This window comes from Gracilinanus agilis, chromosome 3 (genome assembly GCF_016433145.1).
Source record: "Gracilinanus agilis isolate LMUSP501 chromosome 3, AgileGrace, whole genome shotgun sequence".
NCBI classification, from domain to species: domain Eukaryota; kingdom Metazoa; phylum Chordata; class Mammalia; order Didelphimorphia; family Didelphidae; genus Gracilinanus; species Gracilinanus agilis.
Genome location: NC_058132.1, coordinates 149,578,761 through 149,597,337, shown reverse-complemented (window position 1 = coordinate 149,597,337; position 18,577 = coordinate 149,578,761). Strand labels below are relative to the sequence as shown.

Here is an 18,577-nt window from a genome sequence, read left to right as displayed (position 1 = left end):
CTTTCTTAAATATGAGCAGTACAGGACAAGATCAGAGGACAATGTCTTCCCTTGCCTCGCTGAATCCCTAGCCTTTAAATGTGTATATGTGGCCAGCTAGAGCTTCTTTCATATTAAATTGAATTCACTACAATAAGTTACATTTTAGTTACTTTCCTGAAATTTTTTGAAGTTACTTAGTAATGGACATAGTTTATCCACTTTTGTAGCTAGTTAATCTCATGAATTTATTTTGGCTAGCTTCAGTTTTAGAAGACGATATTTATTGACCACATCGTCTAATTCTAGCAAGGTTTCTTATTTGGGGCTTACTGTTTTTGTGCATTGACTATGGAGTCATAATAGTTTTATTATAAAAACCATTTCTAAATTCATTCATTTTTACTTAGGATGGCAATAAATCATTGGATTCCTGTACTCCAAATATTTTCGAACTTATTGCCACAGAAGATGTAGACTTTCTGCCATACATGGATTGGGAAGTGGAACCGTTTGCTATGAAAAAGAAGGTAAGTCTTAATGCAAAAAAAGTTTGTCATATAACCTTAATTTATGATTATTTTTCAAGATGGATCCTCATAAGTCAGATTTGGCGGCCTCTCTCTCTCTCTCTCTCTCTCTCTCTCTCTCTCTCTCTCTCTTTCTCTCTCTCTCTCATTATGTTCTCTTCTCACATCTTTATTTTTTTTAATTGTTTTATTTTATTTTCAGTTCCAAATTCTCTCCATCCACCTTTCCATTTATCTATTAAATAGGGAATACAAAAATAAAAACCATTAAAAATATATATACTCATACAAAATAAATTCCTGTATTAACCATATTTTAAAAAATGTTTCAATATGCACTCAAATCTCATCTCTCTATTTAGAGCTTCTCTATTTAGAGGTAGATAGCATATTTCATCATGTGTCCTTTGAAACTGTGGTTGGTTCCATTGAATTGATCAGAGTTCCTAAGTCTTTCAGAATTATTTGTCTTTATAAGACTAATGTTGTATAAATTATTCTCCTAGTTCTGCTCACTTCACTTTGCTTCAGTTCATAAAAAGTCTTCCCAGGTTTTCTAAAATCATCCTCTTCATCATATCTTATAGCACAATAGCATTCCATCACAAATATATACCATACCTTGTTTAGCCATTTCCCAAATGATGGACATTCCCTAAATTTTCTAATTCTTTGCCAAAATTAAATTAGCACAGCTTTAGTTTTTGCATATACCACATCCTCCATTCAATTCAACAACTATCAACTGAACACCTCCTAGGTATGTTGAACTGTGTGAGGAAGTGTAAGGTGCTTTAAGTGATTAAGAAAATAAGAGATTATTTCGATTATGAAAGAACTTATACAGTACCCATATCCAAAAGGAGAATTTTTAGGTACACACATACACACACACATGCATATATATGTATATATATATATGCACAGATGAATCATTTAAATTACAGTGTAAATGGGTCATGATTAATTGCTGGCATACATGACAGAGAAAGTAAATTCAATGGAATCTCAGCCTTCGGAGAGGAGTGGTGAAATAAGGCCTCCCATTTGACTATCTAACCAAGTGCATTTTATTTCATGCTGTGCTTGTCTCCTCTGTAAAGAGGAATGTTGCCTTCCAAACAATGTTAAACATTCTTTTATCTTTTAGACCTACACATTTCAGTAATTCTGAACTCCTGGAGGTCATCATCCAAATCCTATTCCGTCATCTCCCACCTCCCAAGTCCTTATTATCATTAACCTCAACTCTCCTACCCCAGAATTCCAACCAAATACCATCCATCCCTTCTACTGTACCCTTGAAATGTCTGTTCAATAGGCAACAAATTTCCCTTTATCCTGAATCTTTCCACTTCCATCTCTTTTCATCAACCAGTAGTCACTGAAACTTGGCTCCCTCCTGATGACACAGCCTCCCTGGTCACCTTTTCCATTACTGGATCACATCCTTTTCTTCCTCTCAAATCACTGGTCAATGTGAATGAATTGGAATATTCCTTGCTCCATTACTATCTCCAGGTTCTCCCCCCATCTCTATCACTTAGTAACATTTCCTTCTTTAATGTCCATGCTATGCATATCTACCATACTTATCAAAATCCAGGTAGATGTCTGTGAATGTTTAGGTCATTCTCCTTCCTTCCTACCAGAGTTTGGTTTCTAGCTCACAATTTTTCTATCCTCTTTGATTCCTGCCCTCCTAATAGGTGACTTCAGTATATATATTGGCTCTCCTTCAAACCACCTTAACCACTCATTCAGTCAACTCACTTCTTATTCCTATTCTTCTACCCCATCTCTGCTGCACACATACATGGGCATACCTTTGATCTTACCATCACCCACAAATTCACGACTTTTGTGTTTAAGAATTCTGAAATCCCCTTATCTGACTCTAAGCTAATGGCTTTCTGCCTCTCCATCTGCCTTTCCTTACCAAACTCTAGTCTTCTTTCACACCATGTTCTCCAATCTCTCAACTCCTCAGTTTTCTCCCAGGTCATCTCCCCTGTACTAGGCATTCTCTCCTTTTTTCTACATCTTGATCCCTTTGGTGAATTATTTCAACTCTACACTGTTCTCTTCTCTTGAGTTCCTGGCTACCTTATGATATCAGCAATTGTACCATGCCAGGCAAGCCTCAGAGTTGGATGGCTTCTACCACTGGTTGCCTTAACTCCAACACTCATGCTGCTGAATGATAGTAGAAATAGCCTCAACTGGGCCCTCACTGCTTCTAGGCAATCTTTCTTTCTATACCTCCCTAATCAACTTACTGTATCACTTTCCACTGTAGCCTTTCTGATCTTTGCATCCCTTCTGAAACCTCCCCAGGGCTCCTGATCCCTAACCCTGGCCCCTACTCAGCTGAGAACTCTGCCTCATATTTTACAAAAAAAAATTTTTTTAGGCTATTTTCCTTTGAGAGATGCTGGGAAAGTGAAATTGGCAGGCCTTTGCAACAGCTTGGACAGGAGAGAGCAGTTTTTATGAAATGATGAGGTCAAAAGATGGATTGTAAAGTGTTAAGAAGTGAGCAAAAGGACAGAGAGTAGAGGCATCTATTGTAGGTGGCTTTTTCAAGAATTTTGGCCACAAAGGCTAGACAAGATAGAGAATGACAGTGGGCATAGAAAGATCAAGTGAGAGTTTTTTGAAGATCTCTCCTCTAACACCACCACTATTCTGGCACCAGCCCTCAAACCCTCACTGCTCCGGCCACACTGGAATGCAGAGAGCCTTGACAGGCAGACCCACCAACAGGACCTATATGTACAAAAATATTTGTAGCAGCTCTTTTGTGGTGGTAAAATATTGGAAACTGAGGGGATAGCAATCTGGGGAATGGCTGAACAAACTGTAGGATATGATTGTGAAGGAATGCTATTATGCTACAAGAAATGGCAAAAGGGATGTTTTGGTTTTTCTTAAACCTAGGAAAGCCTGATGTAGAGTGAAGTGAGCAGAACCAGGAGAACATTGTACAGATCAACAGCAATATTTTATTGATGATTAATTTTAAAAGACAACTACTCTCATTAAGACAATGATCCACAAAAATTTCAAAGCCCTCATGATGAAAAATGCTATCTACCTCCAGAGAAGGAACTCTGAATGTAGATCGAAGCATGCTTTTCCAACTTTATTTTTCTTACTTTTTTTACAACATGACTAATGTAGAAATATGTTTTTATGACTTCATATGTATAATGTATTTCATATTTCTTCCCTTCTTCATGGGCAGGAAAGGAGGAGAGAGAAAGAGAATTTGGAACTGAGAATAAAATTTTTTAAAAAATTTTAAAAGCTATATCAATAGAAAAATACTTATTAACTTGAAAATTAAAAGCAAAAAACTAGAAAGGAAGAAGCAGCTGCTAAGAGAGAGGTGGAAGCAATTGCTTCTGGATCCATGACCATCCAGTCCTGTGTGTAATTCCCATAGGAATTACAGGCTGCTATCCTGTATTATTGTGTCCTGAACTTATCCATATTGTACAAAGGGTGACTAGATTATAATAATAACAATTTAAAAATCTTTAGGAAACCTTTTAGTGTCTTAATTATTTAGTGATATTAGAAAGATTGATTTATATCTTATGTACCTTGTGTTTTTGATGTCTGTTGTCTTTATTTAAATTACTTTGGAAATCACCTCCTCAAATGTTCTTTCATTGGTAGGAGACATAGTTGTTCAACTTCTTTAAAGACTGAAATCTTGTATTTTGTTCTTTTTCCCTTTCTTACATGAAATACCAGTTGAAAAAACGTGTCAAAAATCTTTCAATGGAGCAACATAATTTTATGGTTCCTAATAAAGATACATCTGTATTTAAGTTAAGTTCAGAGAATGCTACTTTGGGGGACCTTACTCCTTGTTTGATGGCAGTTTCAGCACCACTTGGTCCAGACAGTCCAGAAAGAGAACTTGAACTGTGCTCAAGCTGGGAAGAGTGCTCAGGAATGGATGAGGAATCTCGTTCAGATTATTCATTAGAAATGACTTCTGGCACATCACTAAAAGCATCAGCAGATCTCCTTGCTTCTGACCAGGATGGCCATTCCAAAGCATTAAATCTTACTATGAAAGATTCAGAGAAGGCATTTTTATTTCATAAACGTGAAAATCAAGATAGGTACTATGCAACCCATTTCCCTCTTTCCTCTCCAGTTCCTCCCCCTCCTCTTCCTGTGGTTAATTCCTCACGTTTATTTGGTTCCTCCTTTGTTGCTCCTTATTCAGCTTCTGCCTTACCTACAACTACATTCCTTAGTCCTACTTTTATTCCTGCAAACTCTCTTTCTTCTCCTGCTTTAGACTACCTATCAGATGACATTTTTGACTCTCCTTGTTCTCCTCCTGATCTTCCTCCTTCTTCTTTTTCTCATACTCTTTCCTCTAATACTCCTCTATTTGGTCTTTCTCCTCCTGCTTCTTCTTTTTCTCTTCTTCCTCCTCCTCCTCCTCCTCCTGTTCCTTCTTTTTCTCTTCCTCCTCCTCCTCTTCTAGGTTCTGTTTCTCTTTCTCCTCCTCCTCCTCCTCCTCCTCCTCCTGTTCCAGCTCTTCCAGGTTCTGTTCATCTTTTTTCTAATTCTCAGTTAAATTCATTTGAGTTTCAAAGTAAAATGTATCAATCACCTTTAATGCTTAAGGAGAGGTCTGTTGAATCAACTGCCGCTTCTGCAGATGTTAGTTTAGGAGGCGAATCACTATTTTGGGAAAAACAAAAAAAGTTTGCATCAAGTCGTGGACTTTTTTTTGGACTGAAAAAAGATGGACAACTGCCACAACCCCTCCAGCCTCCTCTTCCTCCATCCAGAGATGTTGGATCAAAAGTAGTGACTTCAGGTTTCTCATTTAAAGAAAAAAATTCTGTAGAACAGAATGTTACCTCATCTGTAGCTAAGGTAAGGTAATGTGTTTTAAAAACAAACTTGGATAAGATCTGCATAACCATTAACATGAAAGTTTTCTTTACTGACTTTATCTTTGCCTTTCAGACACAAAAACCTGAGACTCATATGACCCACAAGGGAAGTTGGTTGATTGTTATTAAAGAGAATTTGATGCCTTGGACTCAGGTTTTTACTCTTCAGAATGAGGTATCTATCTTTCTCTATTAGTGATGGCTTGTCTCAGCTGGTCAGCACACAATGTGCCTGAACGTGACTGTTTCTTTTCAGGGAAAATTAAAATCAGTGCAAAGGCCATGGAATAAGGCTTATTTTATGAAGTTCTAGACTGATATTTTGTTTCTAAATAAGTTCTTGAGGGACAAAAACTTTAAATGTATATGTTTTTAAATTTACATATATTCTTCAGTATGAACCGTAGCCAAGTATAAACCTTTTATTGTGAATTTAATTTTAAATATATATATATATGTTCTATGCACACATGCATTTATGTTATATAATAATACATATATTTTCCTCTGCTTCATCTCTTTAGAATATAGATATGTTTCCAAATGTAATAAAAATCAAGAACTCATCCTGTCATACACTAAGCAAGTGAACATTCTATACAGAAGTTCCAGATGGGCCATGTGGAGGCTTCCAGTAACATAAACAATATTGATACTTGGACATTAGCCTTGAAAATTTTTTCATACTGAAAACATTTATAGTCCAGATTCATTAAAAAAAAACTTTACTGATAGCCTACCTTTCTATTTATAAATGTTATTAGGCATTTTAAGTTCTATTATGTCCAAAAATTATAGTATGGTATCATATTTGAGATTTATTGGACTCTATTATGCATTTTATTATTATAGGAATAAATTTTTTTAAATCTTGATGAAATTAAAATATAAAATGAATGAAACTGAAATTTTAATTGTCATTCTTTTTCCCCTTAATTTTACAGGAGGGTTTTTGGAAACTTAGCCCTGAACTTGGACTTATTTTAAACCTGAATGTGAATCATTTAAACATCTTTCTTGTGCAAAAAGGCATTCACTCCCTAGGTAACTCTGTTTCTTTCCAGTATTCATCAAATGGAATGATTATATTTATATTAACTCGAAACCAAATTTTTGGTGTTCTGCATTCAGAATAATTGTATTTTTATGCTTACCTTAAAAACCTCTGAATCATTAAATATTTTGAGATTAATCAAAGGTTTAACATTGGTCATATCTTGATTGTATTGCGGAGTAGAAGATATTGATACAGCTTCAAAATTTTGACTCGAGCAATGTTGTGAAAAGAGGGATTTGGAGTGAAGAAGATTTGGGTTTGAACCTTTTTCTGTTGCTATTGCCTGGGTGACCTTGAGCAGTACCTTCATTTCTCTAAGCTTCAGTTTGCTCATTCGTGAAATGAGGCAGTAGAACTAGATGATCTCTGATGTCCCTTCCAACTCTAAATCTATGATCTTGTGATCAAAAGAATGCAATTAAAGGCAGGATGGTAAACCACTAGTCTGCAGGCTAAACATAGATTTTTGACTTAATTTCACTACTTCTTAGGGAGAAATGCTGAGAAGTAATAGCCCACAGTCATGTCTGAATTTATGTCTCTAGTTATGATTGGCCAATAAACATCTCTTAAGCTCTTGTGTGCAAAGCACTCTGTTAGGTGATGGCAAAACAAAAATGAAACAATCCCTGTCTTCAAGTCAATTGAGGGGTGGGGTACAGCATGAATGCAGAGAAGTAAGTGATCACTTGAGAAGAGAGAAAGCATTAACAATTGCAGGAACAGTAACAACAGGAAAAGCTATATTTAAAAGATGACACTTGAGCAGAACTTTGAAAAGAAGATGGCATCTTGGGAAGCAAAGGCAAAAAAAGGAGGCAGCCTGTGGTGCAAAATGTTGAGTCCTGTCACAATGTGACATAATATTGTTTCTTCTGAATAACAAAATAAATTCAAATGAAGTAAAAAAAAAATGTTGAGTCCTAAGAACAGCTGGTGGGACAACTTTGCTTGCAATATCAAATGAGTGAAGGAGAAAATTTGAAATAACCCTGGAAAGATAAACTGGAGCCAGATGGAAAGCGCTTTAAAAGCCAGGCTGACAATGTGTTGTTGCTTTGTTTTGCTTGACTCAATAAGAACTAATAAGACAAGGTTCTTTTGGGATGGGAGTAGAGAAAGTGATGTTAAAAAGAAAAGAATCAATAAAGCATTTACAAAGAAAGAAAATAAGGAGATTGCATCTTATTCTAGAAAAAGGAAACCACTGAAGTTGAATAGGAGAACGACATTGTCTAACTTGTTGTTTAGTAATATTAATTTGGTGGCCATGTCGAGCATGAAGTAGAGAGGGAAACAGTAGACTACAGAAAGAGCAAATAGGAGACAATGGCAATACTCTAGGCTAGATTTTATGAGGGCCTGAACTGGGTGATACCATGTGAGGAGATGGCAAATGATAATACTATTACACATCAATTAAAATGGTCAGACCACATGTGAAGTACTATTTTCAGTTTTAGCTGCCACTGTTTAATGGAAATATTAATAAACTTGAGCACATTTTGCAAAGGGCAATTAGAATGATACAGGGACTGGAGATGATGCCACCATTATCAGTTAACAGGCGATATTCGCCCTGACATTTAAGGGGAATGTGGTAATTGTCTTCAAGTATTAGAAGGGATAGCAATTTGAAATGGATTCAATATGGATTAGATCTTTTCTTCTTGGTATCACAAGACGGGACAAAAGTGTAGTAGTTGCAGTCAGTCAGATTTAAACCTGATATAGATGAAAACTTTCCTAACAATCAGGGCTTTTTAGAAACTGAACTGAATTGCCTTTGAAGGGAGCAAGTTTCCTGTCGCTGAAGGTGTTCAGAGGGAGGTTTAATAACTACTTCTCTAGGCTGTTGTATAACATATATCTGGTCAGGTATGTGTTCAGCCAGGTGACTCTCAGAGTTCTTTTAACACTGAGATTCTGGGACTATATCAATCCACACCTCCACAACCAGCCTAATGAAAGCTTCTTTGAGTTTTACTTGCCATCAGCTTTTCCATCTCTCACTATTCTATTCTGAAAATTCTAAAAGAGTTAGTTTAGGCTAGTCTAGCTAAGGTATCTTATGACTTAAGATAGCACCAAGCTGACTTAACATCCATCCTTTGAATACCTGAGACTCATATCCAGTGCACAGCTCTGAGCTCAATTCAACCTTTGACTTGTTACTAATCCCCAAGATGTACATCATAGTCCCTAGCCCCACTGAAGTTTTTCTGACCCACGGTGGATAGAAAACTAGACATGGAGTCAGAAAGAACTGAGTTCAAATCCTTCCTCAGATACTAGCTATTTTGTCCTTGGATAAATCATTTAACCTTTGATCTCAGTTTCCTCATCTATTAACTGAGGATAATAATAGCAACTATATCACAAAGTTGTTGTGAAGATCAAATGAGATCATTTATGTAAGGTGCTCTGGAAACCTTAAAATTCTATATTAATGCTATTATTACTAGCTATTATGCTCTACGTTTACTAATAAAACCAGTTTATCAATAGGAGCCCAAGCACTAATGTTTCTTGTTCTGGATTTCTACTCTGGTCCCAAACTTTCGCTCTTTGTAACCCAGAACTTTCTGTAAGAAGTAGGGGTCAGGTGAGAAACTGGTGGTGCCATCTCCCTTTCCTTCCCACTGGTCTAATGAAAGAGTTTGGTTGAGGAAGAAAAAACTATGATCATTAGAAGAGCCCTTTCTATTTCAATACGATGAATTTGCAATTTAAAGACAGGGGCTGGTAGAAATGAAAAGGACTATATAGTTTTGGGACTTTTTTTTATAATTAGATCAAAGGAGCTCTAATATTCAGTAAATTTTTTTAAAAATACCAGTCATGCTTTTGGGTACCATTTTGGAGAAGAATGCATTTTCTTTTGTTCTTTCATTTATTACTATAATTATAATAATTTTTAAATGTGTTTTTAAATAAATTATTCATTTCTTAAAATTGAGTTATGAATTCTCTTTGTCTTTATTCCTTCAATCCATTGAAAGACAAGCAATGTGGTATCAATGAAAAATGTGAAATCATGCATAACATATTTCTATATTAACCATGTTGTAAAAAAATCAAGAAAAAAGTGAAAACATTATAAGAAGTAGGCATTTTAGAAAATAATTTTTAGGGATTTTACTATAAGAGTTCAACCAAATTTTGTTTTGGTTTAGAGCAAAGACTTTTTTACTTTAAACTACAAAAAGTTTAAGAACCCCCTTTGAATATGTAATCTTCAGCTTGAAGCTAGGCATTTAACTAAGACTCTCCTCACTGGCAAAGAGAAAACTCAAGTGCTCTGCCCCTTCACCATACATACATGATCTTAAGAGTTTTACTCCAAAAGATCCATGATTTGGGGCAGCTGGGTAGCTCAGTGGATTGAGAGCCAGGCCTAGAGACAGGAGGTCCTAGGTTCAAATCTGCCCTCAGACACTTCCCAGCTGTGTGACGTTGGGCAAGTCACTTGATCCCCATTGCCTACCCTTACCACTCTTCCACCAAGGAACTAATACACAGAAATTAAGGGTTTAAAAAGAAAAAAGAAAAAAAGATCCATGATTTAATCAGTGTGGATAATTTCTGTACCTAAGCAGAGTGAAACCCCTGCCCTACCTTAATATTTAATTTTGTGAGTCACTATGGCCAAAAAAAGCATTACTATTTGATGGTCAAGTCACTTTTGAGTGATAAATATTTCTGAATTTAATTATTCTGGCTATCTACAACCAGCAAAAAGCCCATCACCAGTACCATATTCAAAGTCTTTCTAGTTTAGTAGAACCACCACAAATTTAAATGCTTTTATGTTGATATAAAATAGTGTGACTTTTGTATACTATTCTTATATGTATTTAGTATATTATATATTATATGTATTTTAATAGATGATATATTTTTAATCCCTTACTTTACATCTTAGAATTAATTGTATATATTGGTTTCAAGACAGAAGATCAATAAAGGCTAGGAAATGGGGGGTTAAGTGACTTGCCCAAGATCACACAGCTAGGAAGTGTCTGAGGCCAAATTTGAACCCAGGACCTCTCTCATCTCTAGGCCTGGCTCTCAATCCACTGAACCCCTAGCTATGTTAAGGACATTAAATGTGTCTGTTAAATATTGCTTCTTCAGAGTGTTGTTCTGCATAAGGTTTCAAGATCTACTATTATGTTTTCATGTTTTTCATACTATTAATATTCTTAATTGGAAATGACTATTAAAATAGACTTTTCTTTTAGGTCTCAAAGGAAAAGAGAATGTACTACAGCTGATTGCCACATTTCTGGTGCTACAGCTCATTCGAATTAAACTGGAGCTAGAAGGGATAACAGTCAAGTCCCTGATGAAATTAGATGACTCAACTACTTACAGGTATGCTTTAAACAGTATTGAGCATAATTGAGCAATAACACTGTATTAAAGTACTATAAAATTTAAATAAGACTAGCAAGCTACTTCTGTCTAGCTCAGTGATGGGCAAACTATGGCCCTCAGGCCAGATGCAGCCCCCTGAAATGTTCTATCCGGCCTTGTGACATTTTCCTAATCTGAGGAATATAATGAGTAGGATATAATACAATGAAATTTCTACAGAGTTGCCTTAGAAACAGACTGACAGATGAGCATTTCCTTTCCTTTGGCCCCCTCTTTAAAAAGTTTACCCATCACTGGTCTAGCTCATAGAATTTAGTATAGTGCTAATTAATCACAATCTTAAAAAAAATGAAACCTCTTATTCCCCAAATAATCATCCTCTTTTCTTCCTCCCTGGTATAAGACCTCTTGAATTGTCTCCTTTTGATGTATCTACTTCCTTATCTCCTAAGCTCTCCTCAACCCCCTTATAATTTGGTTTCTGATACAACCACTCTATAGAATCTACTTTGTCAAAAGGTACCATTGCCTTACTAATTGCCAAATCCTGTGACCTTTTTTTAGTTCACATCCTTTTTGACCTCTTTAAATGAATAGTTGGTGCTCAATAAAAACATTTTGATTAAGGAAAAAATAATCTGAATTATGTAATATTTTAAAATAATCAGGTGTATTCCTTTCAAGGACATGCAGCAGATATAGTAAAAATGATTAAGCCAAGAAACATTGGCAAGTAGAGATCTTTTGGAAATGTGTTTCAATAAATGATTGGGAATTGGCACATACTATTGCCCCATTACATGTACTATGCAAATGAGTGCTTATACAGTCCTTGGAATCAATTTATCTTCTTAAGTAGGTGAAACATTTTTCTTATGTCTTATGTTATTAATTGATTTAGCAAGCAGCATGGTGTTAGTTTAAAAAGTTCTGGATTTGATGTAAAGAAAGACCTGTGTTAAAGTCCTATTTCTCATAACTTACTATTCTTGAGGACCACGAACAAGTCACCGAACTCTTCCCAGGGTTATTTTAAGAATCAATTGTGACACATATTAAAACCAGTGGAAATGTGCATCGGCCATGGGTGGGGGGAGTGCGGGGGGTGAAGGGGAAAGTAGGAGCATGAATCATGTAATCATGTTAAAAATGAATGTTATTAAATGTTAAAAAAAATCAATCAATTGTGATGATGTGTGTAAAAGCAAAAGCAATTATATTAAAGCAGTATAGAAACAGAATATTGTAAAGTATAATCATTGTTTAAGAGTGGGCCCTTTTTAGATTTCAGCAAAGTTTAAAGTCATAAATGGTAAAGATAGAGATGCTGAAATGGAAGAGTGAAGCCTTTTCAAATGCAAATAAAAATTTTTACACCATTTAAGGGACCAATATGAGGTCAATTGCACATGAAAAAGCCAGAATTGACAATGAACCCAGAACCAAAAGAGGGTGGGAACTATTTTTACCCCCAGTCACTCATTTGCCTAGATTCAGAAATTTGGGAAACATAGATATGTAAGGGTTACCTTCAGGTAGGGTTAAGTCCTTCACCAAGCCTTTAAAACAGGAAGAATTGTCAAACAGAAGCAGTTGCCCTGTGCCTCTTCTCAAAAGATGAGACCAAACTGAGGAACTAAAGCCCCAAAAGAGTGGAACCAGAACAGCTTCAGCCAGTAGCACTCTAGCTACAGAACACAATGGCACCCAGGCAAGCCTAAGGCTGGGCATGATAGAAACAAATGCTACCTATCAAAAAGTAAGTCTTGCAGGTACAGCTAAGTGGCTCAATGGATAGAGAGTCAGACTTGAAGATGAGAGGACCTGGGTTCAAATCTGACCTCAGATACTTCCTAGCTGTGTGACTCTGGGTAAGTCATTTAACCTCCATTGCCTAGCCATTACCACCCTTCTACCTTAAAACTAATAATATTGATTCTAAAATGGGAGGTAAAAGTTTTTTTAAAAAGTGAGCCTAGGGGGTTTAGCACATTGACTCATCCAACAGAGATGCTATACCCAATGACAGTGATGGTGATCCTCTTAGAGATGGAGTACTGAGCCCTGCACATCCTTCAGTGACCTTCATGAAGCCTGAAGAGAAGGAGCATCATCAGCCCTGCATTTCCTGAATTCTGAATTGGCCACAAGTGGCTTAATGCCATTGTGCTTTAAGTCTGGCTTTACTCTCTCCATCCCAGGATTTTATGTGTATTTGTGGGAGAGGATGCTCCAAGTTTGAAAGCAAGGGAAGAAAATGCTCTGTAATTACTATTCTTGCTATGTCTAACTATTCCTCCACCATTTTATATTTTTGGAGCTGAATTTTTGTTCCTAAGAGCAAGACTTTATATTTTTCTTTATTGAATTTCATCAGATAGATTCAACCCAATACTCTAGCCTGTCAGGTTCCTTTTAGATCCTGATTATGCTATCCATTGTGTCAGCTATTCTTCCCAGCTCTATTTCATTTACAGATTTGATGAGCATACCATCTCTGCCTTTTTCTATGCCAAGTCATTGATAGAAATATAAAACATCAGAGGCCAGACATAGTAGGGTACTGCACTAAAAACCGCTAATGACTAACTCTGAGTCAGGCTGTGTAAGTAGATCTCAATCCATCTGATTGTATTAATGTCTAGTCCCATGTTCTCCGCAAAAAGAGTATGAGATACTTTTATCAAAAGCAGTGCTAAAATGTAGTAATTCTGTCAAAAAAGGAAATGAGGTCAATCTGGAATGACTTGTTCTAGATGAAGCCATGCTGTTCTCTGTAATTCCCTTCTAAATGTTCACCAATTATTCCATTCTAGAATTTTCCCAGGAATAGATGTCAAACCTGTTGGTCTAGAGTTTGTTGACTGTTGGCATTACTTTTTGGAAAATCAGGCTAATTGTCCTTTTCTGATCTTGTGCTACCTATCCTATTTCCTGTGTTCTTTCAAATATTTCAGTGGCTCAGTAGTCATATCTGCTAGTTCTTTTAGGACCCAAGGATGTAGTTTATCTGAGCCAGGTGACTTGAATTCATCAAATGAAGATAGGTGCTCTCTTATTATAACCTTATTTATCTGGTTATCAATCAAGTCTTGGAAGGAATATTTTTCTCAATGAAACCACAGATCCATTAAAGTTTTGAAATATTCTTATTTCATAATTTGCCAAAGAATATAGTCATTACAAGAAGTAATAAGCCTCTCCATGCTTATCCAGATAGGTCCTCAGAAAACATAGTCTATTCTTGGATGCTATACCAGACCTTTCCAGCATGATGGAATCAAAGAGAACTTAGCTTTGCTGGCATAAAATTCAAGAATCCTGGACTCAGCTCCATTCCACAATGAAACACTAAGTAGGACTTTGTGGAAGTCGAACAGTACAAAACAATGCCAAAAGAAAAAAAAAATAAAGTATGGAATAGAATATAAAAGTTAAATACTTTTTAATTCTTATGACCCGAAGTCTTGCTCAAAGCAAAGCAAAATTTTCAGTACAATTTTATATCAAAGCCTACTCTTTAAGGAAATCCTCAGCACTCTTCACTGTTTTCTTCTAAACACAATGATATTAGAAATTTCATTCTTTATATTAGGAAGGCAGTAAAGTAAAACACAAATAACCCTTTCTTATTGTTTTAGGCAACCCAAATCAAGGTAAACTTTTAAAATATCTTATTAGAGCTTTTAAGTGCTGGTTATAAGGAAATATTTTCTACTTTTCAAATCATGAATCTTAATTACCAAATACTTAGTAGTGACTAATCTATGCCTAGGTATCAGAAATACAAAAATACAAAAAATGGTATAAGCTATGAACATTGCCTTTCATCATAATAACTAGAATTAACAGTTTTAAGGTCTGTAAAGTGCTTTGTAAATATCGCAACCTAGGGAGGTAGGTACTATTATTATCCTCATTCTACAAAAGAGGAAAACTTAGGCAGGAGGAGATGAAGTGACTTGCCTAGGGTCAACACAGCTAGTAAGTGTCTGAACTAGGATTTGAACTCAGATCCTCCTGACTTTAGCTCTAACACTTTATTGCAACACCAAGCTGCTTCTATTCGTTTGCAGGTTGGGAGACAGAGCTAACAGATGAAATGGCTAATAATAATAATAATGCATTTCCATAACACTTTAAAGTTTGTAAAGTATCAGGCATACATTTCTCACAACAATATTGTGAGGTACATGATGCATATTTTACCCCTATTTACAGATGAAATTGATACTTGGAGAGATTAAGTGCTTACCCCTAGTCATATACCTAACAATTCTCTGAGGCTGGATTTGAATACAGCTCTATGACTACAGATGTAACACATTACCAAGTCATATTTCCTCCCTAGTAAACCATCTTTAAATGTTAGCTTGTTGGTTTGCAGTATGAATTTAGGTAAAGGAGGAAGTCAATATAGGCTAGAACAGTCTGGGAAAGATTAACAGAGAAAGTACTTTTTGAGTTTTGGCCTTGAGTCATTTGAAATGGCTAGGATATGGGGAAATGAAAAGACCTTGGAAGGATGCTCTGGGCAGTGATAATAGATATAGGAATAAGAAGGGCTATGCTAGGGATAAGACCTAAATATGCAAGGATCTTTGTTATTAGGCAAGGATATGAAGAACAGGCAAAAGAATTTGGTTATTTGCTTGGAAATAGTACTTTTAATTAGTTGTTTTTGTTAAATGTAAAAACAGTATTCCTAATGCTTTCATTTCATATGATTTCTTCTAAGCCACAAGCCTGGCTTCATATATAGCCAGATAATAAGGTCTAACAATCCCATTTATTCTTAGATCCTGTGCCACATCCTGGAGTTTCGATGCAGTAAAAAAAGCAGTGGAATGGGTAAGAAGAACAGAAGCACAATATGCATCTCTTTGCTCTCGACTTGAATTGGGCAAAGACTGGGACTCTGCCACCAAGCAATTGTTGGGAATTCAACCAATAAGCACCAGATCCCCTCTTTACAAAGTGCTTAATTGCAGTCAAGGCTAAAGTTTGTCAAATTGTATTTGAGGCTTTTTCTTGTTTGCGTATGTAAAGTACATTTATTTGAATAGAAAATTACTAAAATGTAATATGTTGTTATATTCAGCTCACAAGCCAGTCATTTGAAAATCATATAAAATAAATTACTTTATAATAAGTACATGTTATCTGTCGGCAACAAAAGAATAATTATGATATAGAAAATTTAGTGTTTAACTTAGTTTGATATTTTGATGGGATTAATTCTTTGATTTCAGTGCTTAACTGCTTAATTTTGACTAACATAAACATTTGTAAAATTCATTAAGTTTATCTAAAGGAAATCATTGTTTACTGAGTTAGAAAAGGGATAGCGAGTATGTCATACTTAGGATTAAGACCTAGGAAGCAAAAAATGTTCAGTCTATAGAATTGTACAAGTTCAATTACTATAATAAAGTAAACACTTGAAATAATCCATTCCTTCAGAATTCTTCTGTACTTCCATATGATTTAATTTTATTTTCCCAGTGAGTTATTGGGTTGTGACACAGTAAGCACTACAAATATCATCACTCCCATTTTGCAGAAAAGGAAATTGAAGCACACAGAAGGTGAGTGACTTGTCTTAACAAGTGGTAGAATTAGGAGTTCAACCCATGTCTTCTGTAGTCAAATAATGTCTTCTGTTCCAAAGTTAAACCCCCACCCCAACAAACCACAGCTCTCAACAAAAATAAGTAAAAATACGCATAAAGAAAAAGTAAAAGTAATGTTTTAATTGAATGAGCCTCTAGCATTTACCAAGGTAGCACTGAGTAAATTAATAAATATTTTTTAAGCTTTTTTTTTTGTACTCACTAAGTCTACCTGAAGTTCTACTTCCTCTGGCCTTCTTTTCTTTCTTTTTTTTTTTTTTTTTTTGTATGTTATTGTAGTCATTTCATGTACAGTTTGATTCTGCTGATCTGGCTTTGGCATAATGGTTAAAGAGCCTATGTCAGAGTAGATCTGGAAGACTTGAGTTTGAGTTCTGTCTCTCACATACTCTGGCTGTGTGATCTTGAGCAAGTCACTTAATTTTTCAATGTGCTGATCTCTGGAACTGTCAATTATAGAGCAAATGCTGATCAGTATTGGCAGAGGAAGCTTCCTTTCTGGGTATACTCCATACCAATGAAATCACATTCACAATTCATGGTTTGCAGCTTGTCTAAAAATATATAGAAGTTTGTGTGTCCCTCAAACTCAATGAATGAGTCATGAGGGTAACTGGCAGCCAAGAAAGCCAGTGTGATCTTGGGCTACATAAAAGAGTCCCATCTAATAAGAAAGATCTGCAGTTGGGTCCAAGGACTTGTGGCACTGAACTCTTTCCCTCTTCCAAGGGAACCCTTGATTCCTACCAATTCAGTCTTGGGAATCCTGGCCTCCAAAGACAAAGGACTAGTTCCTTTTCCTTCACATTTTTCAGCTCCTTAAAGCTCTTCCTTGGGAGAAAATTACTTAAAGTTTAGACCCTGGTCTTCCCAAAAAGTGGGAAGTAGAACAGTACTTAATGTACAATACAATTTATTTTTTATTTTTTAAATCTATACTTCTTGCACAAAAAAAAAAGAAATACTAAAAGACACAAAAGGCCCACAACTTCTTCTAGCTTTTGATGTAAAGTAAGAGTCATGTGACTCTTCCTTTCACTTAAACACCTGGAGGCTTTTGTAGGGTAATTAATTGCCCTAATTTCAATATTGTTGTCCTCTGTTTCTTCCCATTTAACTCCTTCAATAAACCTTTAAACACACTGTGGTTATTAAGGAATCCTTGTTTCTTTTCCATTAGCACAATATCATTATGATGAATATTTTTTAGCCAGTCTGAAAGAAAACGAAGAGGCAAAGCTCCAAGCAAATAAAAAGTTTATTGAGAGAGATGGGGTTCCTCAGCAAATCTGGGTCATTAGGCTTCCTCCCACCTAAAACCCTTGAATAGTAGTTTTCCATCTGTTATATATCCCAACACTTCCTCTTGCTAGACTTCTAGGGGACAGGTCACTGGGCCCAAGGCCATTCTCCACCCCATCCCACCCCCATTCCCTCAGACAGGCCCCAGATGTTAAAGGCCAGTGCCTTACAGGGTAAGGGGATAAGCCTTTATAGTAGTTTCACTTACAGCACCTGTTCAGAGATCATGACCCAAAGGTCTTTCCCTGGGAGGACACTCAAAGGGCTTAGCCTTCAGCCCTTTCACTTAGAGAGTGTACAGTGGGCATTGCCTCCCACAAATGAGTCACACCTTCTACTCAGGGTACACTGGCCTTCTGCTTGGGTGGAGTTACAATTTACTGCAACATGCTGGTTTATAGAAAATTACAGTATAAAAAAAGAAGTAGCTAATTATACTGTATTAGTGTAATAGTTAATGCCTTAGTTTTTACTTATAACCCTATAAAGTAATTATAATTCTATTAATCACTAATCAATCATTATCTCAGATTAATCACTTCCTTTGGCTAAATACTGATTGATTCTAATATATGGGTTCTTATTTTAAAAGGTCAGGAATTCTCATTCTCTTCATCATTATCTATCTCCTTCCAGTTGATCAGATAAATTTACCTTCTGAGGTTTCTCTTGACTCTTGTGTTTATATTCAAAATTCCTACTTAGCTCTATTCTTTTCCTTAGGAATACTTGGAAATCTTCCATTAAAGATCCATCTTTTCCCTT

The 18,577-nt window shown here is 35.9% G+C and overlaps 1 protein-coding gene across 1 annotated transcript in view; it reads left to right on the top strand.

Moving 5' to 3' along the window:
- Nucleotides 1-16,327, top strand: part of PARP4 (poly(ADP-ribose) polymerase family member 4) — a 108,645-nt gene extending 92,318 nt beyond the window's left edge. The window contains exons 29-34 of the mRNA XM_044668974.1: nucleotides 390-509; nucleotides 5,049-5,420; nucleotides 5,514-5,615; nucleotides 6,385-6,484; nucleotides 10,742-10,874; nucleotides 15,677-16,327. Of these exons, the coding sequence (XP_044524909.1) occupies nucleotides 390-509; nucleotides 5,049-5,420; nucleotides 5,514-5,615; nucleotides 6,385-6,484; nucleotides 10,742-10,874; nucleotides 15,677-15,878 (1,029 nt within the window). The 3' untranslated portion in view covers nucleotides 15,879-16,327. The remainder of the gene's footprint in view (nucleotides 1-389; nucleotides 510-5,048; nucleotides 5,421-5,513; nucleotides 5,616-6,384; nucleotides 6,485-10,741; nucleotides 10,875-15,676) is intronic.
- Nucleotides 16,328-18,577: the final 2,250 nt, after the last annotated feature.